This window comes from Prionailurus bengalensis, chromosome C1 (assembly GCF_016509475.1).
Source record: "Prionailurus bengalensis isolate Pbe53 chromosome C1, Fcat_Pben_1.1_paternal_pri, whole genome shotgun sequence".
NCBI lineage: Eukaryota > Metazoa > Chordata > Mammalia > Carnivora > Felidae > Prionailurus > Prionailurus bengalensis.
The window spans coordinates 148,978,386-148,996,203 of NC_057345.1; the positions used below are offsets into that span (position 1 = coordinate 148,978,386).

Genomic DNA, 17,818 nt, shown 5'->3' on the forward strand with positions numbered 1-17,818 from the left:
CATTTATTTTAGAGTAAGATTGCACAAATAGTGCATAATTAATAATTTCAAGACTTACCTGGGTGCCTGTGTGGTTCAGTTGGTTAAGCCTCTGACTCTTGATTTCAGCTCAGGTCATGATCTCTGGGTTTGTGAGATCAGGCTCTGCGCTGACAGCATGGAGCCTGCTTGGAATTCTCTCTCCTCTCTACCCCTCCCCTGCACATGCTCTCGCTCGCTCTCTCTCAAAATTAATAAACTTAAAAATATAATAATTTCGAACTTTACCATACTACAATATGAATACTTTATTCAGTAATTAGGAAGTGGGTCTTCTTACCTTAGGTATAACATCTATGCATACATACATTTATATATGTGCATATAATTTGTGAATTATAAGTTTTCAACAAAATAGTAAATAATAGTAAAATTGAAAATTATTTAACTTCTAATGATTAAGATGTCAGTATCTTTTTGTCTTTGCATATATAGATTACATTGGGCTTCATTACACAAATAGAAAAATGACTGAAGACCTCATTCGTAGTTTAAAATTTGGTTGTTTTGTACTTCATATTAGATTAATCAACTTCTTAAAACTTACTTAAACATAAAAAATAGGGGTGCTTGGCTGTCTCAGTTGGTGGAGTATGCAGCTCTTGATCTCAAGGTTGTGGGTTCAAGCCCCAAGTTAGGTGTATAGATTACTTAAAAATGAAATCTTTAAAATGAAGTTTATATCCTGTTCTCTAAACCTAGTTATTTAGATCTTCAAATTGGATTTAGGGGACACGGGAATTTAGTATTTTAGTACTCTAGTTAACCATCTCAAAGTCCTTTTCTATATTCTATCGTTTGAGGCATTGCATTTCAAAGCATAAGAAACAGGTACTAACACTGAGAGGGTACATGGTTATACTACTTTCAGGGTAATTTTGTTTATTTTGTTTGTTTTTGTATTTTTGGGGATACTAGTTCTGTTAAGTTTTATTTATTAGGGTGACCAGTATAGAATCCTGTATCTCACAATTTGTGCTTGTTCTATTTAAGATTTATTTTATCTTAACTTACCTTATTTTTAGAGAAAGTGGGGATGAGGGGCAGGGAGAGAGGGAGATAAAATCCCAAGCAGGCCCCATACTCAGCTCAGAGCCTGACGTGGGGCCAGATCCCACAACCCTGGGATCATGACCTGAGCTGAAATCAAGAGACGCTCAACCTACTGAGCTGTCCAAGTGCCCCAAGATTATTTTAAATAGCTTCTCTTGAAGAGTTTAAATGAGCACAATTGTTTGCCACATGGTTTGTGAGAAAATGTGCTGGGTGAGGAGACACAATTGCTGAGGTACAGATTTGTAGGGTGCCTCTTTCTCTTTTCCTATTTAAATAATAGCTCCTAATAGTTTTTTAAAAATGAAGAGGCATACATGGAACTCTAATGGGTTTCGGTTTCCATGGTGATAAGTTCTCCGATCCTGACACTGCATGCCACCTAGTGTTTCCAAGCCAAAAGCTTTGATGTATTGGCGTCCCACGTTTTATCTCGTACTAAACCTGAAGCTAAGAACTATCTAAACCTCTCTTCCTTTTGAAAAACGCTACCCTTTCCATGTATGAGAAGTCTTGGAGCTACCACAGGGGTGCTTCCATGTCTGCTGCCGTTTCGTATTCAATGTCTCTGGGCTTCATTTGGACGAACGAAGCCCAGGTAGACTCAGCACAGCCCTGCCTTCAGGCTGACCCTTGCATTGCTATTCCCAGGCACTCCAGTTCTACAGAAAACTCTAGTAGCCTAGCAAACTACATATTTTACTCAGTCCTGCGTAAAATTCTGTCAAGAAGTGCTATATAAGAGCTGTGGAACCCTGGAACTTGTAACGCAAGACTTACAAATGAAGCAGATCACTCTTCAGGATCATCAGCCTGCCGGAGACTCAGATCATGTTTCAGTGTGTACCAGGGAAACCATACACAATCTGTAATCTTTATTGAAATTCCAAGCTTAAGAATTCAGAACCGTCACAGAACTCTACCACCTAGAAATGTACTGTCAAATAATAAATCAGGAGACAGGTCGTTAAAAGCCTATATTAAGAATGTCAGTGAATCTTTCTGGAGGCTAAGAAACAAAACCTTGGATTGAATTCAGCGTCAAGCTAAAGGTTTAGAATGCAGTGGGGCTCCCGGCTCTCCTATAAACCTTGTATTTGCTTTCCAAACTAGCTTGATCAGCAGTTCCTAAAAGTTTCACTTCGCTTTACATAGATAAACTTTATTGAACATTTTAAAGCTGCAGCACTATGCCAGGCATGAATCAGCATTCAGTAAAGAGAAGTTGTTCTTCTTACTAGGAATTTGTTTGTTCCACACATATTTACTGGGCACCTACTGAGTGGAATGTACCATCCTAGGCACTGAGGAAGTAACAGTAAACATACCAGACGAGAGTCCCTGCTCATGCTGAGCTTATGTTCTAGTGGAGGGAGGTATAAGTGTAGTAAAGAAGGGGCAAGCTGGCCTCCTCTGGTAAGATATTACTTCCTTAAGGAAATTTTTCTGAAGCTCCTTTTCCCCAGGCACTCCCTCTCTTTCTCTCTTACACACACCTGTCTTTTCACATAGCTGCATAGTTAGGGCCTTAAAAAATAGCTAAAGGAAGGGGCGCCTGGGTGGCGCAGTCGGTTAAGCGTCCGACTTCAGCCAGGTCACGATCTCGCGGTCCCGTGAGTTCGAGCCCCGCGTCAGGCTCTGGGCTGATGGCTCGGAGCCTGGAGCCTGTTTCCGATTCTGTGTCTCCCTCTCTCTCTGCCCCTACCCCATTCATGCTCTGTCTCTCTGTCCCAAAAATAAATAAACGTTGAAAAAAAAAATTAAAAAAAAAAAATAGCTAAAGGAAGAAAGTCAGAATGGAAAGACAAATGAAGACATTGAAATCCTTAGGACTCTGTGTTGGACTCAGAATGTGATACAGACTTCATATAAATCTTTGAAGAGATAGTGAAGCCGGCATTCCTGAAAAAAATGTTTACTAGCAACCTGAGAGTTAAATTTGAGGAAAGAGAGTTGTGAAGATAATCATAACATGGGCTAATATATTTTGAAGGTAATGGAGAAAAAAGGTCATATATGAATGGAAATGGGGACAGGCAGTGTAATTACACCACCTCGATTTGTATGCTGTAGCATACAAAAAAAGCAGGAATAGGGAAGGAAGTAAATAGTTTTGTTTTTAAGTTCAAGATGGCACAATGGTACAGTTGGAAGGAAAATAAAATCATGGAAGAGACTGATTTGGCTAGAGAAAACAAGGATCAGGTTAGATTTGTCTGTATTCGTTTGGAAAGAGACTACAAGTAAGATAAGCAAATGGATAAAAAATTAAAGTTTCCATCATTTGTAAATCTGAAAACTCCGTACTGAGTTCCACTGATTTTAGATAACGTGAAATATGACATAAAAGCCTACTTCTACCTTCAGAGGTTTCATTACCAAGCTCAGTAATATAAACACCATGCAAGTTTTTATTTCAAAAGTTTGGAGGTATGGAGGACCTTTTATTAAACACTTGGCTACTGTTCTGAGTTTGTTAGTCCTCTTGGAGGATGTCACCTGAGTGGTGAGTTTTCCAAGGAGGAACGAGGAACAAGGTAGTTTTCAGATTTTAATTTAACATAGTTTGTAAGTTCACTTGGGGTGGTAATCCGGATGAACAACTTTAATGAAATTTAGGAAAACATATTAATACAACGGGTATATGGAACACTTCCATATAGAAAAGAGTAAATCATTGTGCAGTTTACAATGAAAGTAGTCTTTTATTAACATATAGATTATAAGAAGGTACAAATATCTGAACCTTTTTTTAGCAAGTTTTTATGTAATACTGTCATTAGATTTTGCTGCTTAAACTTCTCTTCTTACAGATGTGCCAAATACTGGTGTAAACAAACCTAGAGTTTCTGACGCTGTCCATCCCAACAACTATCTCATCAGGACAGAGCCAGAACAAGGGACCCTCTACTCACCAGAGCAGACATCTCTCCATGAAAGTGAGGGTCTGTTGTATTATCTTTTAAGTATTCTATTTGCTTTTCATATACGCTTTTTGGAAAATGAGCATCCGAAGTGTAAAGTAAAGGTGTTTCCTGCTGGTTTCATTCCTGCAGGATCATTGGGTAACTCAAGAAGTTCAACACAAATGAATTCTTATTCTGACAGTGGATACCAGGAAGCAGGGAGTTTCCATAACAGCCAGAATTTGAGTAAAGCAGATAATAGACCACAGCATTCATTTATAGGATCAACTAATAACCATTTGGTGAGGAATTCAAGAGCTGAAGGACAAACACTGGTTCAGGTAAGCCAAGAACATCAAGATCCTTGTGACGAAATAACCCCCCTAATTGAATATCTGTCATAAGTATTCTTTCTGGATTGATTTTATAGAATGGACAAAGTAGTGAAATCAATTTAACGTTATTAGAGTCTGTGATAATAAAAAAAACTTTTAGGAATTATTAGCTTGTATCAGTAAATTCTAATAAATTCCAGATATAGGAGAGTAATTCTTCTAGAGGAAGCAAGTTTGGCACGAGAGGAAGAATATTGGTAGGGTGGGGGGAGTATTAGAAAACTAGGTAGAATGTTGCAGTGCCTTAGGGATTATGCGTTTCTAAAAATACTAGAGCTACAATATGTTCTAAAGAGTCCTAGAGGGTAGAACACTATTCCCACACCTGAATAAAATGTCACTGGCCTGTTGTAACCAAAATGCTTTGCCTTCATCTTTGGAATTGTTCCCTAAAATCACATTTCTTTGCTAGAATATAGATACTCTTGCCTATAGAAAGTTGTTTAGAAGTGTAGCCATTCTGTTAAGTTAGGGTTTTCTCACTTGTTGGTCAAAAAAAGATTGCCTGTGTATGTATTTGTAAAACCTCCTTAGCTTCGTATTCACTGCCACTTCACAGACTTCGATCCACCAGCATGTACCAAAATTCATGGAAGCAGTAGGATCCTGAGTGGTAGTAACCAGTGGGGATAACAGTCTGTCGAAGTACCCAGTGATTTCTCTGGAACTGAAAAATGCCAAGATGATCAAGAAGTTAGGCAGACACTAATCCTCTCATAATGTTGTAGAGGAAGCCCTGAAGGTAACACTGCCATGGGTCAGGCTTCCCAGTGCCAAAGGAGAAACAGGAGAGGACTTTGGCACTTTGGCTCAACAGTTTAGAAGAAATTTTTAAGTATTGAGAAACATCTCTATATTAAAACAAACGAAAATAGAGTGCATGTTATTTTTTTCTTCTCCAATCATCATATTCCTAGTGCATGAGGGATGCTTTGATGGAAAAGTGTGAGAAGCTTTAGACTGTTTACAGGAGTTTATCGGCTTAGGTGAATTTTTATGTCAGCTGGTTTGAAGTCACACTTTTGAATAATAATTATCTTAACTACAGACATTTGTTTATCTCCCTAGAAGTGGTCATGTTACCTCTTTTTTCTTTTCTTTTCTTTTCTTTTTTTTAACTTAAGGTAAGTTGATTTTGTTCCTAGAGCTGAAGAGTTAGGTTGCAAGGGGGCAACCTGTGCAACTGAGCTGTCCCTTGAGAATAGATACACAGAGGAACGCTTTGGACCCCAGGCCCTATCCAGACATTCATTTATTCCACATTTGATCACATTCCTTTCATTAATGGGGCCAACCCATAAGGACAAAAAAATTATAGACCCTCCTCTAGCTACATTTAGATTGGTACATTCAAATTTTGTTTTGTTTTACACAAATGCCTTACCATGGCCAAAAATATTGACTCACAGGGAACAAAATAAGTACATTGATCCAGTGATGCTTTACACTTGCAATCCAGCATTTTTTTAATTGTGTACAGTGTACTGATTCAACAATTCTGTATATTACTCTGTGCTAATCATTATAAGTGTTTCCCTAATGCCCTTTATCTATTTCATCCATCCCCCTGTCCACCTCCCCTCTGGCAACTCCCAGTTTGTTCTCTGTATTTAAGGATCTGGTTTTTTTATTCCTCTGTTTCTTTTTTCTTTGTTTCTTCGTTTGTTTTCTTTCTTAAATTCCACATATGAGTGAAATCATATGGTATTTGTCTTTCTCTAACTTACTCCACTTAGCATTATACCCTCTAGGTCCATCCATGTTGTCGTAAATGGCAATGTAACATTTATCTGTTGTGAAAAATGCATAGGCAAGAGGGTAAAAAATATAAAGACAAAGAAAAAAGGAATATTAAGTATCTTCAGATCTCTCTTTATTAATTGATTCTGAGGGGGAAAAAGTTAGAGGTTAAACTACCAAAAAAAAAAAAAAAGTAGACCAAGAGAAGCACAATAAGGACAAATTAATATCCAGCTCTAAAGCATAAAAAGGAAAGAAACTTAGATGCCTAAAATGAGCAGTGAATTCATGTTCTGTAGTGAGCTATGTGCATTTTGTTCTGTAATGACAGTGGACACAAAACCCTGGATAAACCCGTTCTCTTTTTTCCCCCCCCTTTCATCAGCCATCAGTAGCCAATCGGGCCATGAGAAGAGTTAGTTCAGTTCCATCTAGAGCACAGTCTCCTTCTTATGTTATCAGCACAGGCGTGTCTCCTTCAAGGGGGTCACTGAGAACTTCTCTGGGTAGTGGATTTGGCTCTCCATCAGTGACAGACTCCCGACCACTGAACCCCAGTGCATATTCCTCAACCACATTACCTGCTCAGCGGGCAGCATCTCCATACTCTGCACAGAGACCCGCGTCCCCAACAGCTGTACGTCGGATTGGGTCAGTCACCTCCCGGCAGACCTCCAATCCCAACGGACCAACCCCTCAGTACCAAACCACCGCCAGAGTAGGGTCCCCGTTGACCCTGATGGATGCACAGACTCGAGTAGCTTCCCCATCCCAAGGCCAGGTGGGGTCGTCGTCCCCCAAACGCTCAGGGATGACTGCCGTACCACAACATCTGGGACCTTCACTGCAAAGGACTGTTCACGACATGGAACAATTTGGACAGCAGCAGTATGAAATCTACGAAAGGATGGTTCCACCTCGGCCAGACAGCCTGACAGGTGAGTTCAAGGTGACAGCACTACATAAAGCCCGGTGAGGAAATCTTCTGTGCAGTCGTCACCGAAACAGAGCATGATAAAATGGAAAAAGCTCATAGTTTTATCTCAAAATTTATACTGCTGACTTCAGGCTGACTTGTCTTTCAGGCTCTATAATTCTTAATGCATGAAACTATATATACATTTATATCAACCTGAAATCTTTTGCAATGAATGCATTTTCCCCCTCCCAATATTAGGATATAAAAAGTAGTTTTTTTGCATTTTAGAAACATTGATTGGAATTCTAAGCTGTTTGTTGGGGTTTGTGGGGGGTTGCTTGTTTTTTTTTTTAATGAAAAATTGTTCACCAGGTAGGCCTACCTATATCCAAACCTCTAAGTTATGTTAAAAAATCTCTTGAAATATCTCTTGAAATATTTAGCTTTTTTAAAAGAAATGCTTTAATGATACAGAATATGGATTTTTCTCACCTACTGCCTTGATTTTAGCATCCCAGTGGGAAATGCACAAAGCTCTTATGATTACCTTCAAATGCCATTCGGATTAAGTCAGAAAGACACCAGCAAGGTGCCCGATATTATAGCCATTTCCTCCAGGGTATTTTCGTGGAGGGTTTCCCACATAATGTATAGGCATTGTTCTTTTTATCAAAATGAAATTTATCTTTAGTTAGTGTTTTAAAATACATTTTTAACATGTACACAATGGTAAAAAAAAATTAAAGAATGTGTGTTTACATATGTATGTATTACAAATGTGCACTCACTGTGTTTTATACTGATGGGATTCTATTATATATTTATATATTGTATATATCTTATACCATGTAAATATGTATAATATATATGTATATCTTCTTTTTTAATATGTCTGAGAGCTCCATTCTGCCAATAGATGCCTAGGACCCTATTTTTATAGATGTATTATAATTTATTTTATCTCTTCCTTATTAACATTTAGGTTTTTTCATATTTAGGCATTAGAGACAATAATGTAACGTGTATGTAGCTAGTTCTGTATTGGTCTTGCATATTTGCACATAGATACTAAGATGACTGTGGGATGCATTTCTTGAAGTAGAATTGCTAGATCAAACTAGGTGCTTATTTGTTCTTAAAGAAATACTATCCTACCTCATGCCTTCCAGGGAAGCTGCACAGATTTCTATTTCCACCAATAGGTTTAAGCATATCTGTTCTCCTAAACCTTCACTAGCACTGCATATTGTCAGAGTGCCTCATCTTTGCCAATGTCGTAGATTAAAAGCTGTACCTCATTGTTTTAAGTGCCCTTTATCGAGTTATGACTGATGTTGAAGATTTTACATCTTTATCAGCCTTTTTATTTCTTTTCTCCAAACCACAAGTTTAGGTTTTTTGTCTATTTTTAACTTATGAAAGCTTTTTATACTTGAAGTAAATTAGCTTCTAGTAATATACGTCTCAGGTATTTTTTCTATTTTGTAACTTGTCTTTTGACTTTGTTTTTGGTATTTTTTATTTACAGAAGTTTTTAATATTTTGTATAGCAAAATTAATATCATTTCCTTATGGCTTCTGGGAAAGGTATTTTCTAGTTAAATAATTTTGCATGAAGAATTCATATTGAACTAGATTTTGAGCTCAAAAGAAATTCCTAGTGGAGAAACCACCTCTTTTTCATTCAGTCATCAGAGGAGTGTACTTGACTTAGATATTTTCTGGCATGCCTCTGAAAGTATGCAGCAAAGTGAGGTAGGAATCATTTATGAAATTCTGTCTCCCAAGGAAACCTTAAAAGATAAATAGTTCTGAAGATTTCTGTATTCCCCCCAGTGTACATATAGAATAGCTATGCAGAAATCTATGTTTGCCGTAGAGTGAAGTGGAAACCCAGGAAGGAAGTGAGCACATCAATTGCTGTCTCTATGTTTAACCCTGAGAGGGATGATCTTCTTTGGTCTACAAAGTCTGTCTTCTGCCATCACAGGTGAAATTAGACTTTATGTTTAGAGCTAGGCTATCACAGATTTTTTGCCCTAATCTACTACAGTCTTGAAAAGAAGCTAAGCGTGTCCTTATAAAGGTTCTAGGAAAGCTCTGCCTTCCCATCGTCTCCTGCCTGCTTATTCTGAATGTGGATCCTAATTTGTGAATTCCTTTCTTTCATTCTTACTTCCAAAAGCCATGTGCTTATCATGATATTTATTATGGTTCTTGATCTCAAAGGATTAATAACCTGTTAATTGATAAGCCTGAAGCAATATTTTCTAATAGATTCAGACACTTGGATATTTGGTGATCATAATTTAAGTGATGATACAATGTGTGTATAAATTACTTCCTACAACAGAAAAATATCTCTGCCCTAAAATATTCATTTCAGTAAAATCATAGCATGTCAAGAAAAATTTTGAGAATATAAAGAATACTATTTGGGAGATAAATTTATGTTTATTTGCAATGTCTTAAATATAAAGATTTTAAATCACAGGGAATATGTCATTGTAATAGGTAAACTAATGTGTATTTGTGGAATTGCAAATAGAAACTATTGGTTACATAAATAATTTTGTAGATCAGCATTTTCCATTATTTGGAGGGGGAGATAAGGTTATAAAAAATTTGCATAAATGCTTCTGGAAAAGTTATTTCTAATAACAGTTATGGAACATATTTACTTATCTTCCAGTTTAAAAGACACTAAGTTACAGTGGACTTTCTACACTTAATCATTTTACTTAATCTATGGAGGCTATGTAATTTTATAATTTTTTAAATGTAAATCTGTAAGATTGTGTGCTTTGTTTGCATGCATGAGCAGGTGAACAAAATTAGTAGCCATCACTGTTACGTTACTCACAAAGATTATGTTACTCACAAAATAAAAGCCTTAGAATTATAGTGAAATGAACATTTCATTTATAAATGTTCATTTCACTATAATTCTAAGGCTTTTATTTCCCATTTCAGTCTGTCACATGTAGTAATTTCATCTCACTAATAATCTTATAACAAGTGAATAGTTGCTGGATACTTTTTATGGTTCTCAACAAGCTCATTTTGTTTCCTTTCCCATGAAATTATAGTAAATACTTGCAAATATTTATAAATCATATCATATAGCATGGTTTCCAGTGAAGAATCCAGCCAGATTCTTGCATAGTGAGAATATAACATTCTGATTATGTGCAAAATGCTTTGTTTGAGGGCATGGCTGTTCAGCCAACTTCATGAGCATTCAGTGCTCAGCTTGTTTGTGCCCAAGTGTTGAGTGATCTACAGAGTATCACAGCAAATCACAAGTATTTGTGGCTTTATTGAATGTTAAAATAGCACCTTGTATTGAGAAGATTACCAAGGACCAGGTACATTTACCTGCCCACTTTATATCACCATTAACAAATACAATGCCTGCACTTTCACTCAAAATGCATAGAAATGGAGCTTACCTCTGCTAAGAAGAATGAGAAATCTGCCAGTGAATGAAAAGCTGAAATCTCCAAATGAGAACTTTACGATAACAATCATGGTATCATCTTTAGAGTTACATTGGCTTCCATGGACCCCTGGTGGGCTAAACTTGCCCTTTAATTCTGTGTGAACACAGAGGGCTCTATCGAGTTCCAGATCTCTCGCACCACGTCTTATTGAACCCGGAGGGTTCACTGTGTCCAGTGTTGGGTTCCTCTCAGCCCTACCAGGAGGTAGTTTTCTGATGGGGATGAATCACATTTCCTTTTGGGCTCTCAGTTTCCTTGGTTTTGAAATGAAGTTTGGCTGGAGAATCTCCTAATTACATAATTGTTTAAGCCTCTGATCTTCATTTTGGCAAGTGGAGAGCAGTAGCTAATGCCCACATTGGTTCATTTGGTTTTTTACCATGTCACCTTGCTGTCCAGGGTACATAATAATCATTCATTTCAGGAGCTCTACGTATTAAACTTTCTTGCCACTCCTCACTAAGGAACATTATCACTCATATTCAGGCCCATTTGCTTTTTGTTGTGATATGATTAACTGAGCTAATAGGATATGAATGAACCTATCTTTTTGTAATTAGTTACTGTGTTAATTATTTGCAATCTTTTTAAAAGGAAGTAAGTGCTGACTTCAGATATGTTTGTGCTTTCTCTTATTCATATTTGGAATGTAACCTTAGTTACTATTCTTACCAAGTGACAGATTTTCCTTACTAATGATGACAGATCACAAACTTCTGAGCATCCTAATATAGAATGTAGTAATTCACTTTCTTTAAGCAAATAAAATGTTTGAGTTTGAACTGTACTTTTTTTTATCACAAATCCCATGTGTAAACTTTAGTTATTAGCAATTTGAATGAAAGAATATTTCAAATGATCTAATGTTAATGTACTAACTTTGTATTTTTCCTTTGCACTAGAAAGAAGGTAAACAAGAATCTGGTATGTGGGTTCCTGCAAAAACAGCTATGTTTGTTTTTTTTAAAAAGGAAAAATACAGTGACAACAAATAGTAAAATAATACCTCATAATACTAAATAAATGTTATTGCTTCATTGATAATATTCCAAATTTTGTAACATAAAATTTCATGTTTTACTGAAAAATCATGGGTGAATTGAGAGATATATTTCAGAAGTGTTCTTGAATCTCAGCCTTCACTAAGCACTATTACATAGGCATTGTCTTAGATGTTGAGATTTAAAGAGGCGTGGGACATGGTGGGCCCTGCCCCTAAAGAGATGGTTGTCCAGTTCTGCAGAGCAGGAAAAGAGAATGACGTGAACCATTGTTTTTATGTTTTAACTGTGAAAATCATGTAACCACAGAAGAGGGCATTCTCTCTTTGGTCACCACCATAAAATAGCTTACAGTTGCGGAATGAATTTCAGAGTATCAAACCACACAATAATTTTTTTTCTTACAAAATTTACCTTTATTTTGCCGCCAAGAGAAAGTTTAACTCAAAAAGTGTATATAACATCCCTTTCATAGCTGGCATCCTTCTCTTGTAAAGTTCACCAGGTCCAGTGTTTAGTCTTAACATTGGACTATTGGTTAGGTCCTATTAATTATAAGTCTTTTAACCTGTCCACAATTTTCTCAATTTCTTAATGATGTAATTTTCCTGCCTCTAGGCTTACGGAGTTCCTACGCTAGTCAGCACAGCCAGCTTGGGCAAGACCTTCGTTCAGCTGTGTCTCCTGACTTGCACATCACTCCTATATATGAGGGGAGGACCTACTACAGCCCCGTGTACCGCAGCCCAAACCACGGGACTGTGGAGCTCCAAGGATCACAGACAGCATTGTATCGCACAGGCTCAGGTGGGCCTTAGTGCTGTTTAGCTGGTTTTCCCAAATGCAATGCCCAAGAGCAGACGGATTATATTGAGATTGGTACCCTGTTAGAATGAAATCATGATGCCCATTCAGTTGTCAGATAACCAGCTATCACAGTAGATCAATAAACAGTACAACACAAGTTCATGTTGTACCTATTTATAGGTGATATATTTTCACCTTAGTCTAATCAATGAATGCAGTGATTAGTTTGTTAATTCACAAATAAGTTTGTAGAGCTACATGTATGACTCTCCTTGCATTAGAAACATGTTAGATACAGAAAGGAAAACCTGAGTTGGAATATTTCTTTGTGGTTTTTGTTGCCTGGAATATGTATTTACAGAAGATTCCTTTATGAGTTATTTGGCTATCTTTATTTTAGCATGTATGTATCCCAAGTGTATTTGGTATTACTCCTCTTCAGATACTAGATTTCCTCTGAATGTCTACATGTAGAATGTGAGATATTCCTTATGATGGACTCAGTCTGAGGCAGAATACAGTAGCTGCATTTATAAAAACAGGGATGAGTGCATCACACCCTTGCACCCCCACTCTCACATTTATCCCATCCCATATTGGCTGACAGAGCAGAAGCTATGGCCCATGGCCAAGTGAGCTGCCAGAGTGTGCTGCCGGCCTGGTTCATGGAATCCCAAGAGGCCTTTTCTTCTCTTTTTTTTTTTTTTTTTTTTTTTAAGAGATAGTGCATCTATGAACATGCCCACAAATGAACATGCCCACAATGATAACACATAAAGGCACCATTCTAGGATGCATGCCTCCCAGAATACCAAGAGGGAGAAGACTATATTTGAATTGGTTCTTTGCCAAAAACTGACAGTTTGGTTTACTGCAGGATTTTTCTTCTAATAGAATGTACCGATTTTTAATAGATATTAGTCAAGAAATATTTCACTTGTTATGTTTTCTAAATTAAGGAATTTTTTTAAAGTTCTAATTGGCTTTTTTAAATGATTAGTGATTCAGCCTTCTGTCTAGAAATAGAGGGGGAACTCCTCCCAAGGAATTTCTTTCATAGCATTAAGAAACAAACAATGTTATTAAAATCTTTTAATTGGGAGAAGAACATGTCTGCAATTATTGGAGAAATAGCTTCTGTAATAATTAAGAAAGAAATGTTATATGCAGTGTACAATACCTCTATATATAGCCCCATGCAAAAATTTAAGAGGGTACCTAGAGAAGAATTTGATGTATCAGCCTTCTTACGAAATAAATTTTCCAATATTATCAAAATCCAAAGTTCTATAAATAAAATGTGTATCAAAATAAGTAACCTGTGTACACTAAGTGTTCAGTTTGACCATCTCAATTATCTACAGGTTTGAATAATTGCTTTTTATTGCTAAGTAGAATTATGGCATTTTGCCATTTATTTCTTGGAATAGTTTAATTCTTTTCCTATATCTCTCTCGCATTTTTTTTTTCTTTAAGTTTAGTATTTTGAGAGAGAGAGGGAAGGAGAGAATCTCAAGCAGGCTTCATGCTGTCAGCACAGAGCCGCATGTAGGGCTCCATCCCACGAACTATGCAGTCGTGACCTGAGCCGAAATTAAGTTGGATACTCAACCAACTGAGCCACCCAGCCGCCGCCCCTTGCTTGCATTTTTGTTACAAAATCTTATTAAACATAGTAAGATCAATCATGTAGGCAGATTTAAAGTTTTATTTTTGCTCTTTTCTGTTAATAAAATTGACATAGTTTGTGTATATTAAAAATCTAAGTGCCTTCTTTAGCCCTGATAAGCCAGATTTGTAAAACCTACAATCTACATTGGAAATACTGGTAAAAACCTATAAAGCAATTTACATAATTGTTAAAGACTATAATCTTCCTTAAAAATAGTTTTCCTTGGAAAAGTACCACCTTGTGGAAAGTATACTAATCTTTTGAAAAATGTTGACTTTCTAGTAGGTGTTGGAAATCTGCAAAGGACATCCAGCCAACGAAGCACCCTTACATACCAAAGAAATAATTATGCTCTGAACACAACAGCTACCTACGCGGAGCCCTACAGGCCAATACAATACCGAGTGCAAGAGTGCAATTATAACAGGCTTCAGCATGCAGCGCCAGCTGATGATGGCACCACGAGATCCCCATCGATAGACAGCATTCAGAAAGACCCCAGGCAAGTACTGGTTATGAATCTCCAGGATGCTACAGTATCACAGGCATCAGTGGTTCCTTCAGTCTGACTTTTTTTCAAGTTGCCAAGTCTATGATACTATCAGTTAACTCCTAATCTCTAGTATTTCCAGTTGTATTTTAGCACTGTAGGTCACTGAAGTTAATTTCATCTTAAAGATCGATTCCTTCTTTCGATGCCTTAACAAGTTAGAGAATGCACACACTATCTGCGGCACTCATCACTGAAGTGCTTCACCAGGAACACTCCCTGGGTTAGCCTCTTTGTCTGAATTATATATACGCATGATTTTAAAGGATCATTTTACCCAATTTCCTTAATCCTGACTGACTTTTTAGATAAGGGCTTTGGGAGAAAAAATGTATGGTGCTTTTAACTAGAAAAGACCAGTGTTGTGTACATTTTGAATCCTACTGGTCAGTGCTGTGTTGTGCTTTTATTGACTAGGTCCTTTGAAAAGCTCTCTGCCATTTAGGAGAAAGTAGTTTACAAGACACTCTCATATCACATAAGCAAAAAATACTTGGCCAGTAATACATGTTTCCTCCTTTTCATTTTATTTGGCCATGTAGAAAGAATGTTTTATTAAGATAAGTATGACTCATTTACTACTTGATTGATTTTGAAAAGTAGTCTCATCTTTAATGAAAGCCACTTAAAATATTTAGGAAATAAAAAAGATTATTTAGAAACTGAAAGAATTTTAATTTCTAAAAGAATGGAATTATCACTGAATTTTAAGCAGCTTGAGTGTTATATTAAGGTATATATTAATTAGCAAGATTTCATTCACTCTTCGCCCACAAATTGTTGTTTCACTTGAAAATTGTTATAATTATCAATTCATTTTTAGCAACCTACCAACTTATTCTAGTGAATGTGAATTAAAAATGTGAATGAGATTTTGGTCATTTAAACAAAATAACTAAAGGTACTCTTGAGTTGAGTGGGAGCCCACTGCTTCACTAAAACCACTCCACTCTGACTCTTTTGCCTAAAATTCTTTATAGTTCACACATGTGTTTGGTTCTACTAGTCCACGTCCTTGTCATTTTAAGGGTTTTAAAATAACTTGTCTTACAGTACCTTCAATATAATTGACTCACAAATTTTTTCACATGATTCCATTTTTTTAAATCCTCAAAATGCCAAAATACTAAGACACCCTAATAGATGTGGAATTTCCCAAAAGGGTTTTGAGTTGTACGCAATTTAGACCTTACCTCGGCTGAACCTGCAGAGAAAAAGAACAGCTATTCAGAAAGACAGTGAAGTGTGATTAGAGCTTTGAGCTTAATAGGTGTCCCTGAAGATTTCAGTTTTGACCTCTGCTACGAGTTGATTCATGATAAATAAGGATTTCATGTATGATAATACACTTCAGCTATTCATAGTATGATAATTTTGTAGTCTAATGCATAAAACTGTTACAGCTAGCTTTGATTATGTGAAACTTAACTGATAATGCATTTTGTAAGATGAATAAATGATTATTTTATAATAAATGCATTTATTCCCGATGAAACTGGAATCCAGGTGAATTTGAAGTTTAAATATTCAAACCAAAGTAAAAAGCTCATGACAGCTTTTAATTTCTAGTTTTGAAAATAGCAAACTTGAAGTGATTTCTATTCACTTGTAAGCCCACATTCTTTACCATTAATGCTGTATTATAATTAGCCTGAAAAATTTCTTATAGGGACTGGAGAAGTTATTAATATTTTCCATATAAATGGAAATCTGTGGGTTTTTTTTAATAGTTGTTGAGTGTAGAAGCAAAATTTATTAGTAATATAAGTGACACATCTAGAAGTAGTAACAAAAATACTTCCTACGGAAAGCGATAGCAACATAAAGAATAATAGCATTCATGGTGTTCCTTTTAAGCAGGACTTAATCTGTGCTGTTCAGCAGAATAATACCATGTACAATCCCTTTGACCTTTATGTTATTGTCAAATATTTTACTTCTACACACATAATAAAACCCATAATATAGTGTTATTATTTCTACTGTAAATAGTCAATTGTGTTTTAAAGAAATTAAGAGAACAAATGTCTTTATATTTACTGTATGTTTACCAAATATAGTTCTCATCCTATGTATTCTTCCTACAAACTCCAGTTTCCATCTCGACCCATTTCCCTTCATTTTAAGCACTTCCTTTAGCCTTTCTTGTGTTGCGTGTCTGCTAGCAACATATTCTGCCAGTTTTAATTTATCTGAAAATGTTATTTCATTCATTTTTTTATTTTTATTTACCTTTATTATTTTATAAAATATTACAGCATTATCATTTTTATATCAGTATTTTTGGGTTGTAGAATGAATCACCTGAGTTTCCATTTTTTCTTTTTTTTTTTTTTAATATAATTTACTGTCAAATTGGTTTCCATACAACTATTTCATTCATTTTTAAAGGATATTTTTGCTAGGTATAAAATTCAGGATTGACAGGTATGGGTTTTTCCTTTCAGTACTTTAAAAAGATGTCATTCATTGTCTTCAGCCACAATTGTTTCTGAAATCAGACGTTATTCGTATCATTCTTCTCTTTATGTAATGTATCTTCTCTCTTGGCTGCCTCTCAGGTTTTTCTCTTTATCTTTGACTTTCAGCAGTTTTATTCTGACAGGCCTACCTATGGTTTTTGGTTTTTGGTTTTTTGTTTTTTGTTTTTTTTACATTTAACCTGCTTGGGATTCATTGAGATTCTTTGAATATTGGCTGGTGATTTTTATCAAAACTGGGACATTTTTAACCATAATTGCTTTAAATATTTTTTTCTGCCCCAAACTCATTCTCCTCTCCTTCTGGAGTAACTTGACATTATTGTACTACATGCTCTTACTCTTATTAAAGCTCTGTGTATATCTTAAAATAGTTTTTCTCTGTATTCTTCACACTGGATATTTTTTGTTGATCTATCTTCATATTTACTGCTTTTCTTCTGTAGTCTCCACAATCTGTTGGTAAGCCCATCCAGTGAATTGTTTATTTCAGATACTTGAATTTGGTGGGGTTTTTTTTAATAGTTTTCATGTCTCTAAAGACATTTCTTCATCTATTCACTCCCTGTATACATCTTTTCCTTTCCATCTTTGAGCACATCTATAATGACCTTTTAGAGTCCTCTGATAATTCCAACATCTGGGTTTGCTCTGGGTCTGTTTCTATTATTGGGTTTGGTTGGTTTTGTTTTGTTTACATCTTCATAGGTCACATTTCTGTTTCTTCTTATACCTAGCAGTTTTCAATCATAT

General features: G+C 36.0%; 1 protein-coding gene across 14 annotated transcripts in view; it reads left to right on the forward strand.

The window, feature by feature from the left end:
• The window catches only part of PKP4 (plakophilin 4), a 240,442-nt gene that overhangs the window by 177,019 nt on the left and 45,605 nt on the right, over window positions 1-17,818 (forward strand). For 8 of the 14 annotated variants that reach the window (XM_043576776.1, XM_043576783.1, XM_043576789.1 and 5 more), the window contains 5 exons: window positions 3,906-4,037; window positions 4,149-4,339; window positions 6,519-7,071; window positions 12,175-12,363; window positions 14,318-14,537. In XM_043576776.1, coding sequence (XP_043432711.1) covers window positions 3,906-4,037; window positions 4,149-4,339; window positions 6,519-7,071; window positions 12,175-12,363; window positions 14,318-14,537 — 1,285 coding nt within the window. The remainder of the gene's footprint in view (window positions 1-3,905; window positions 4,038-4,148; window positions 4,340-6,518; window positions 7,072-12,174; window positions 12,364-14,317; window positions 14,538-17,818) is intronic. The other 6 variants (XM_043576780.1, XM_043576784.1, XM_043576781.1 and 3 more) reach the window with 3 other exon arrangements.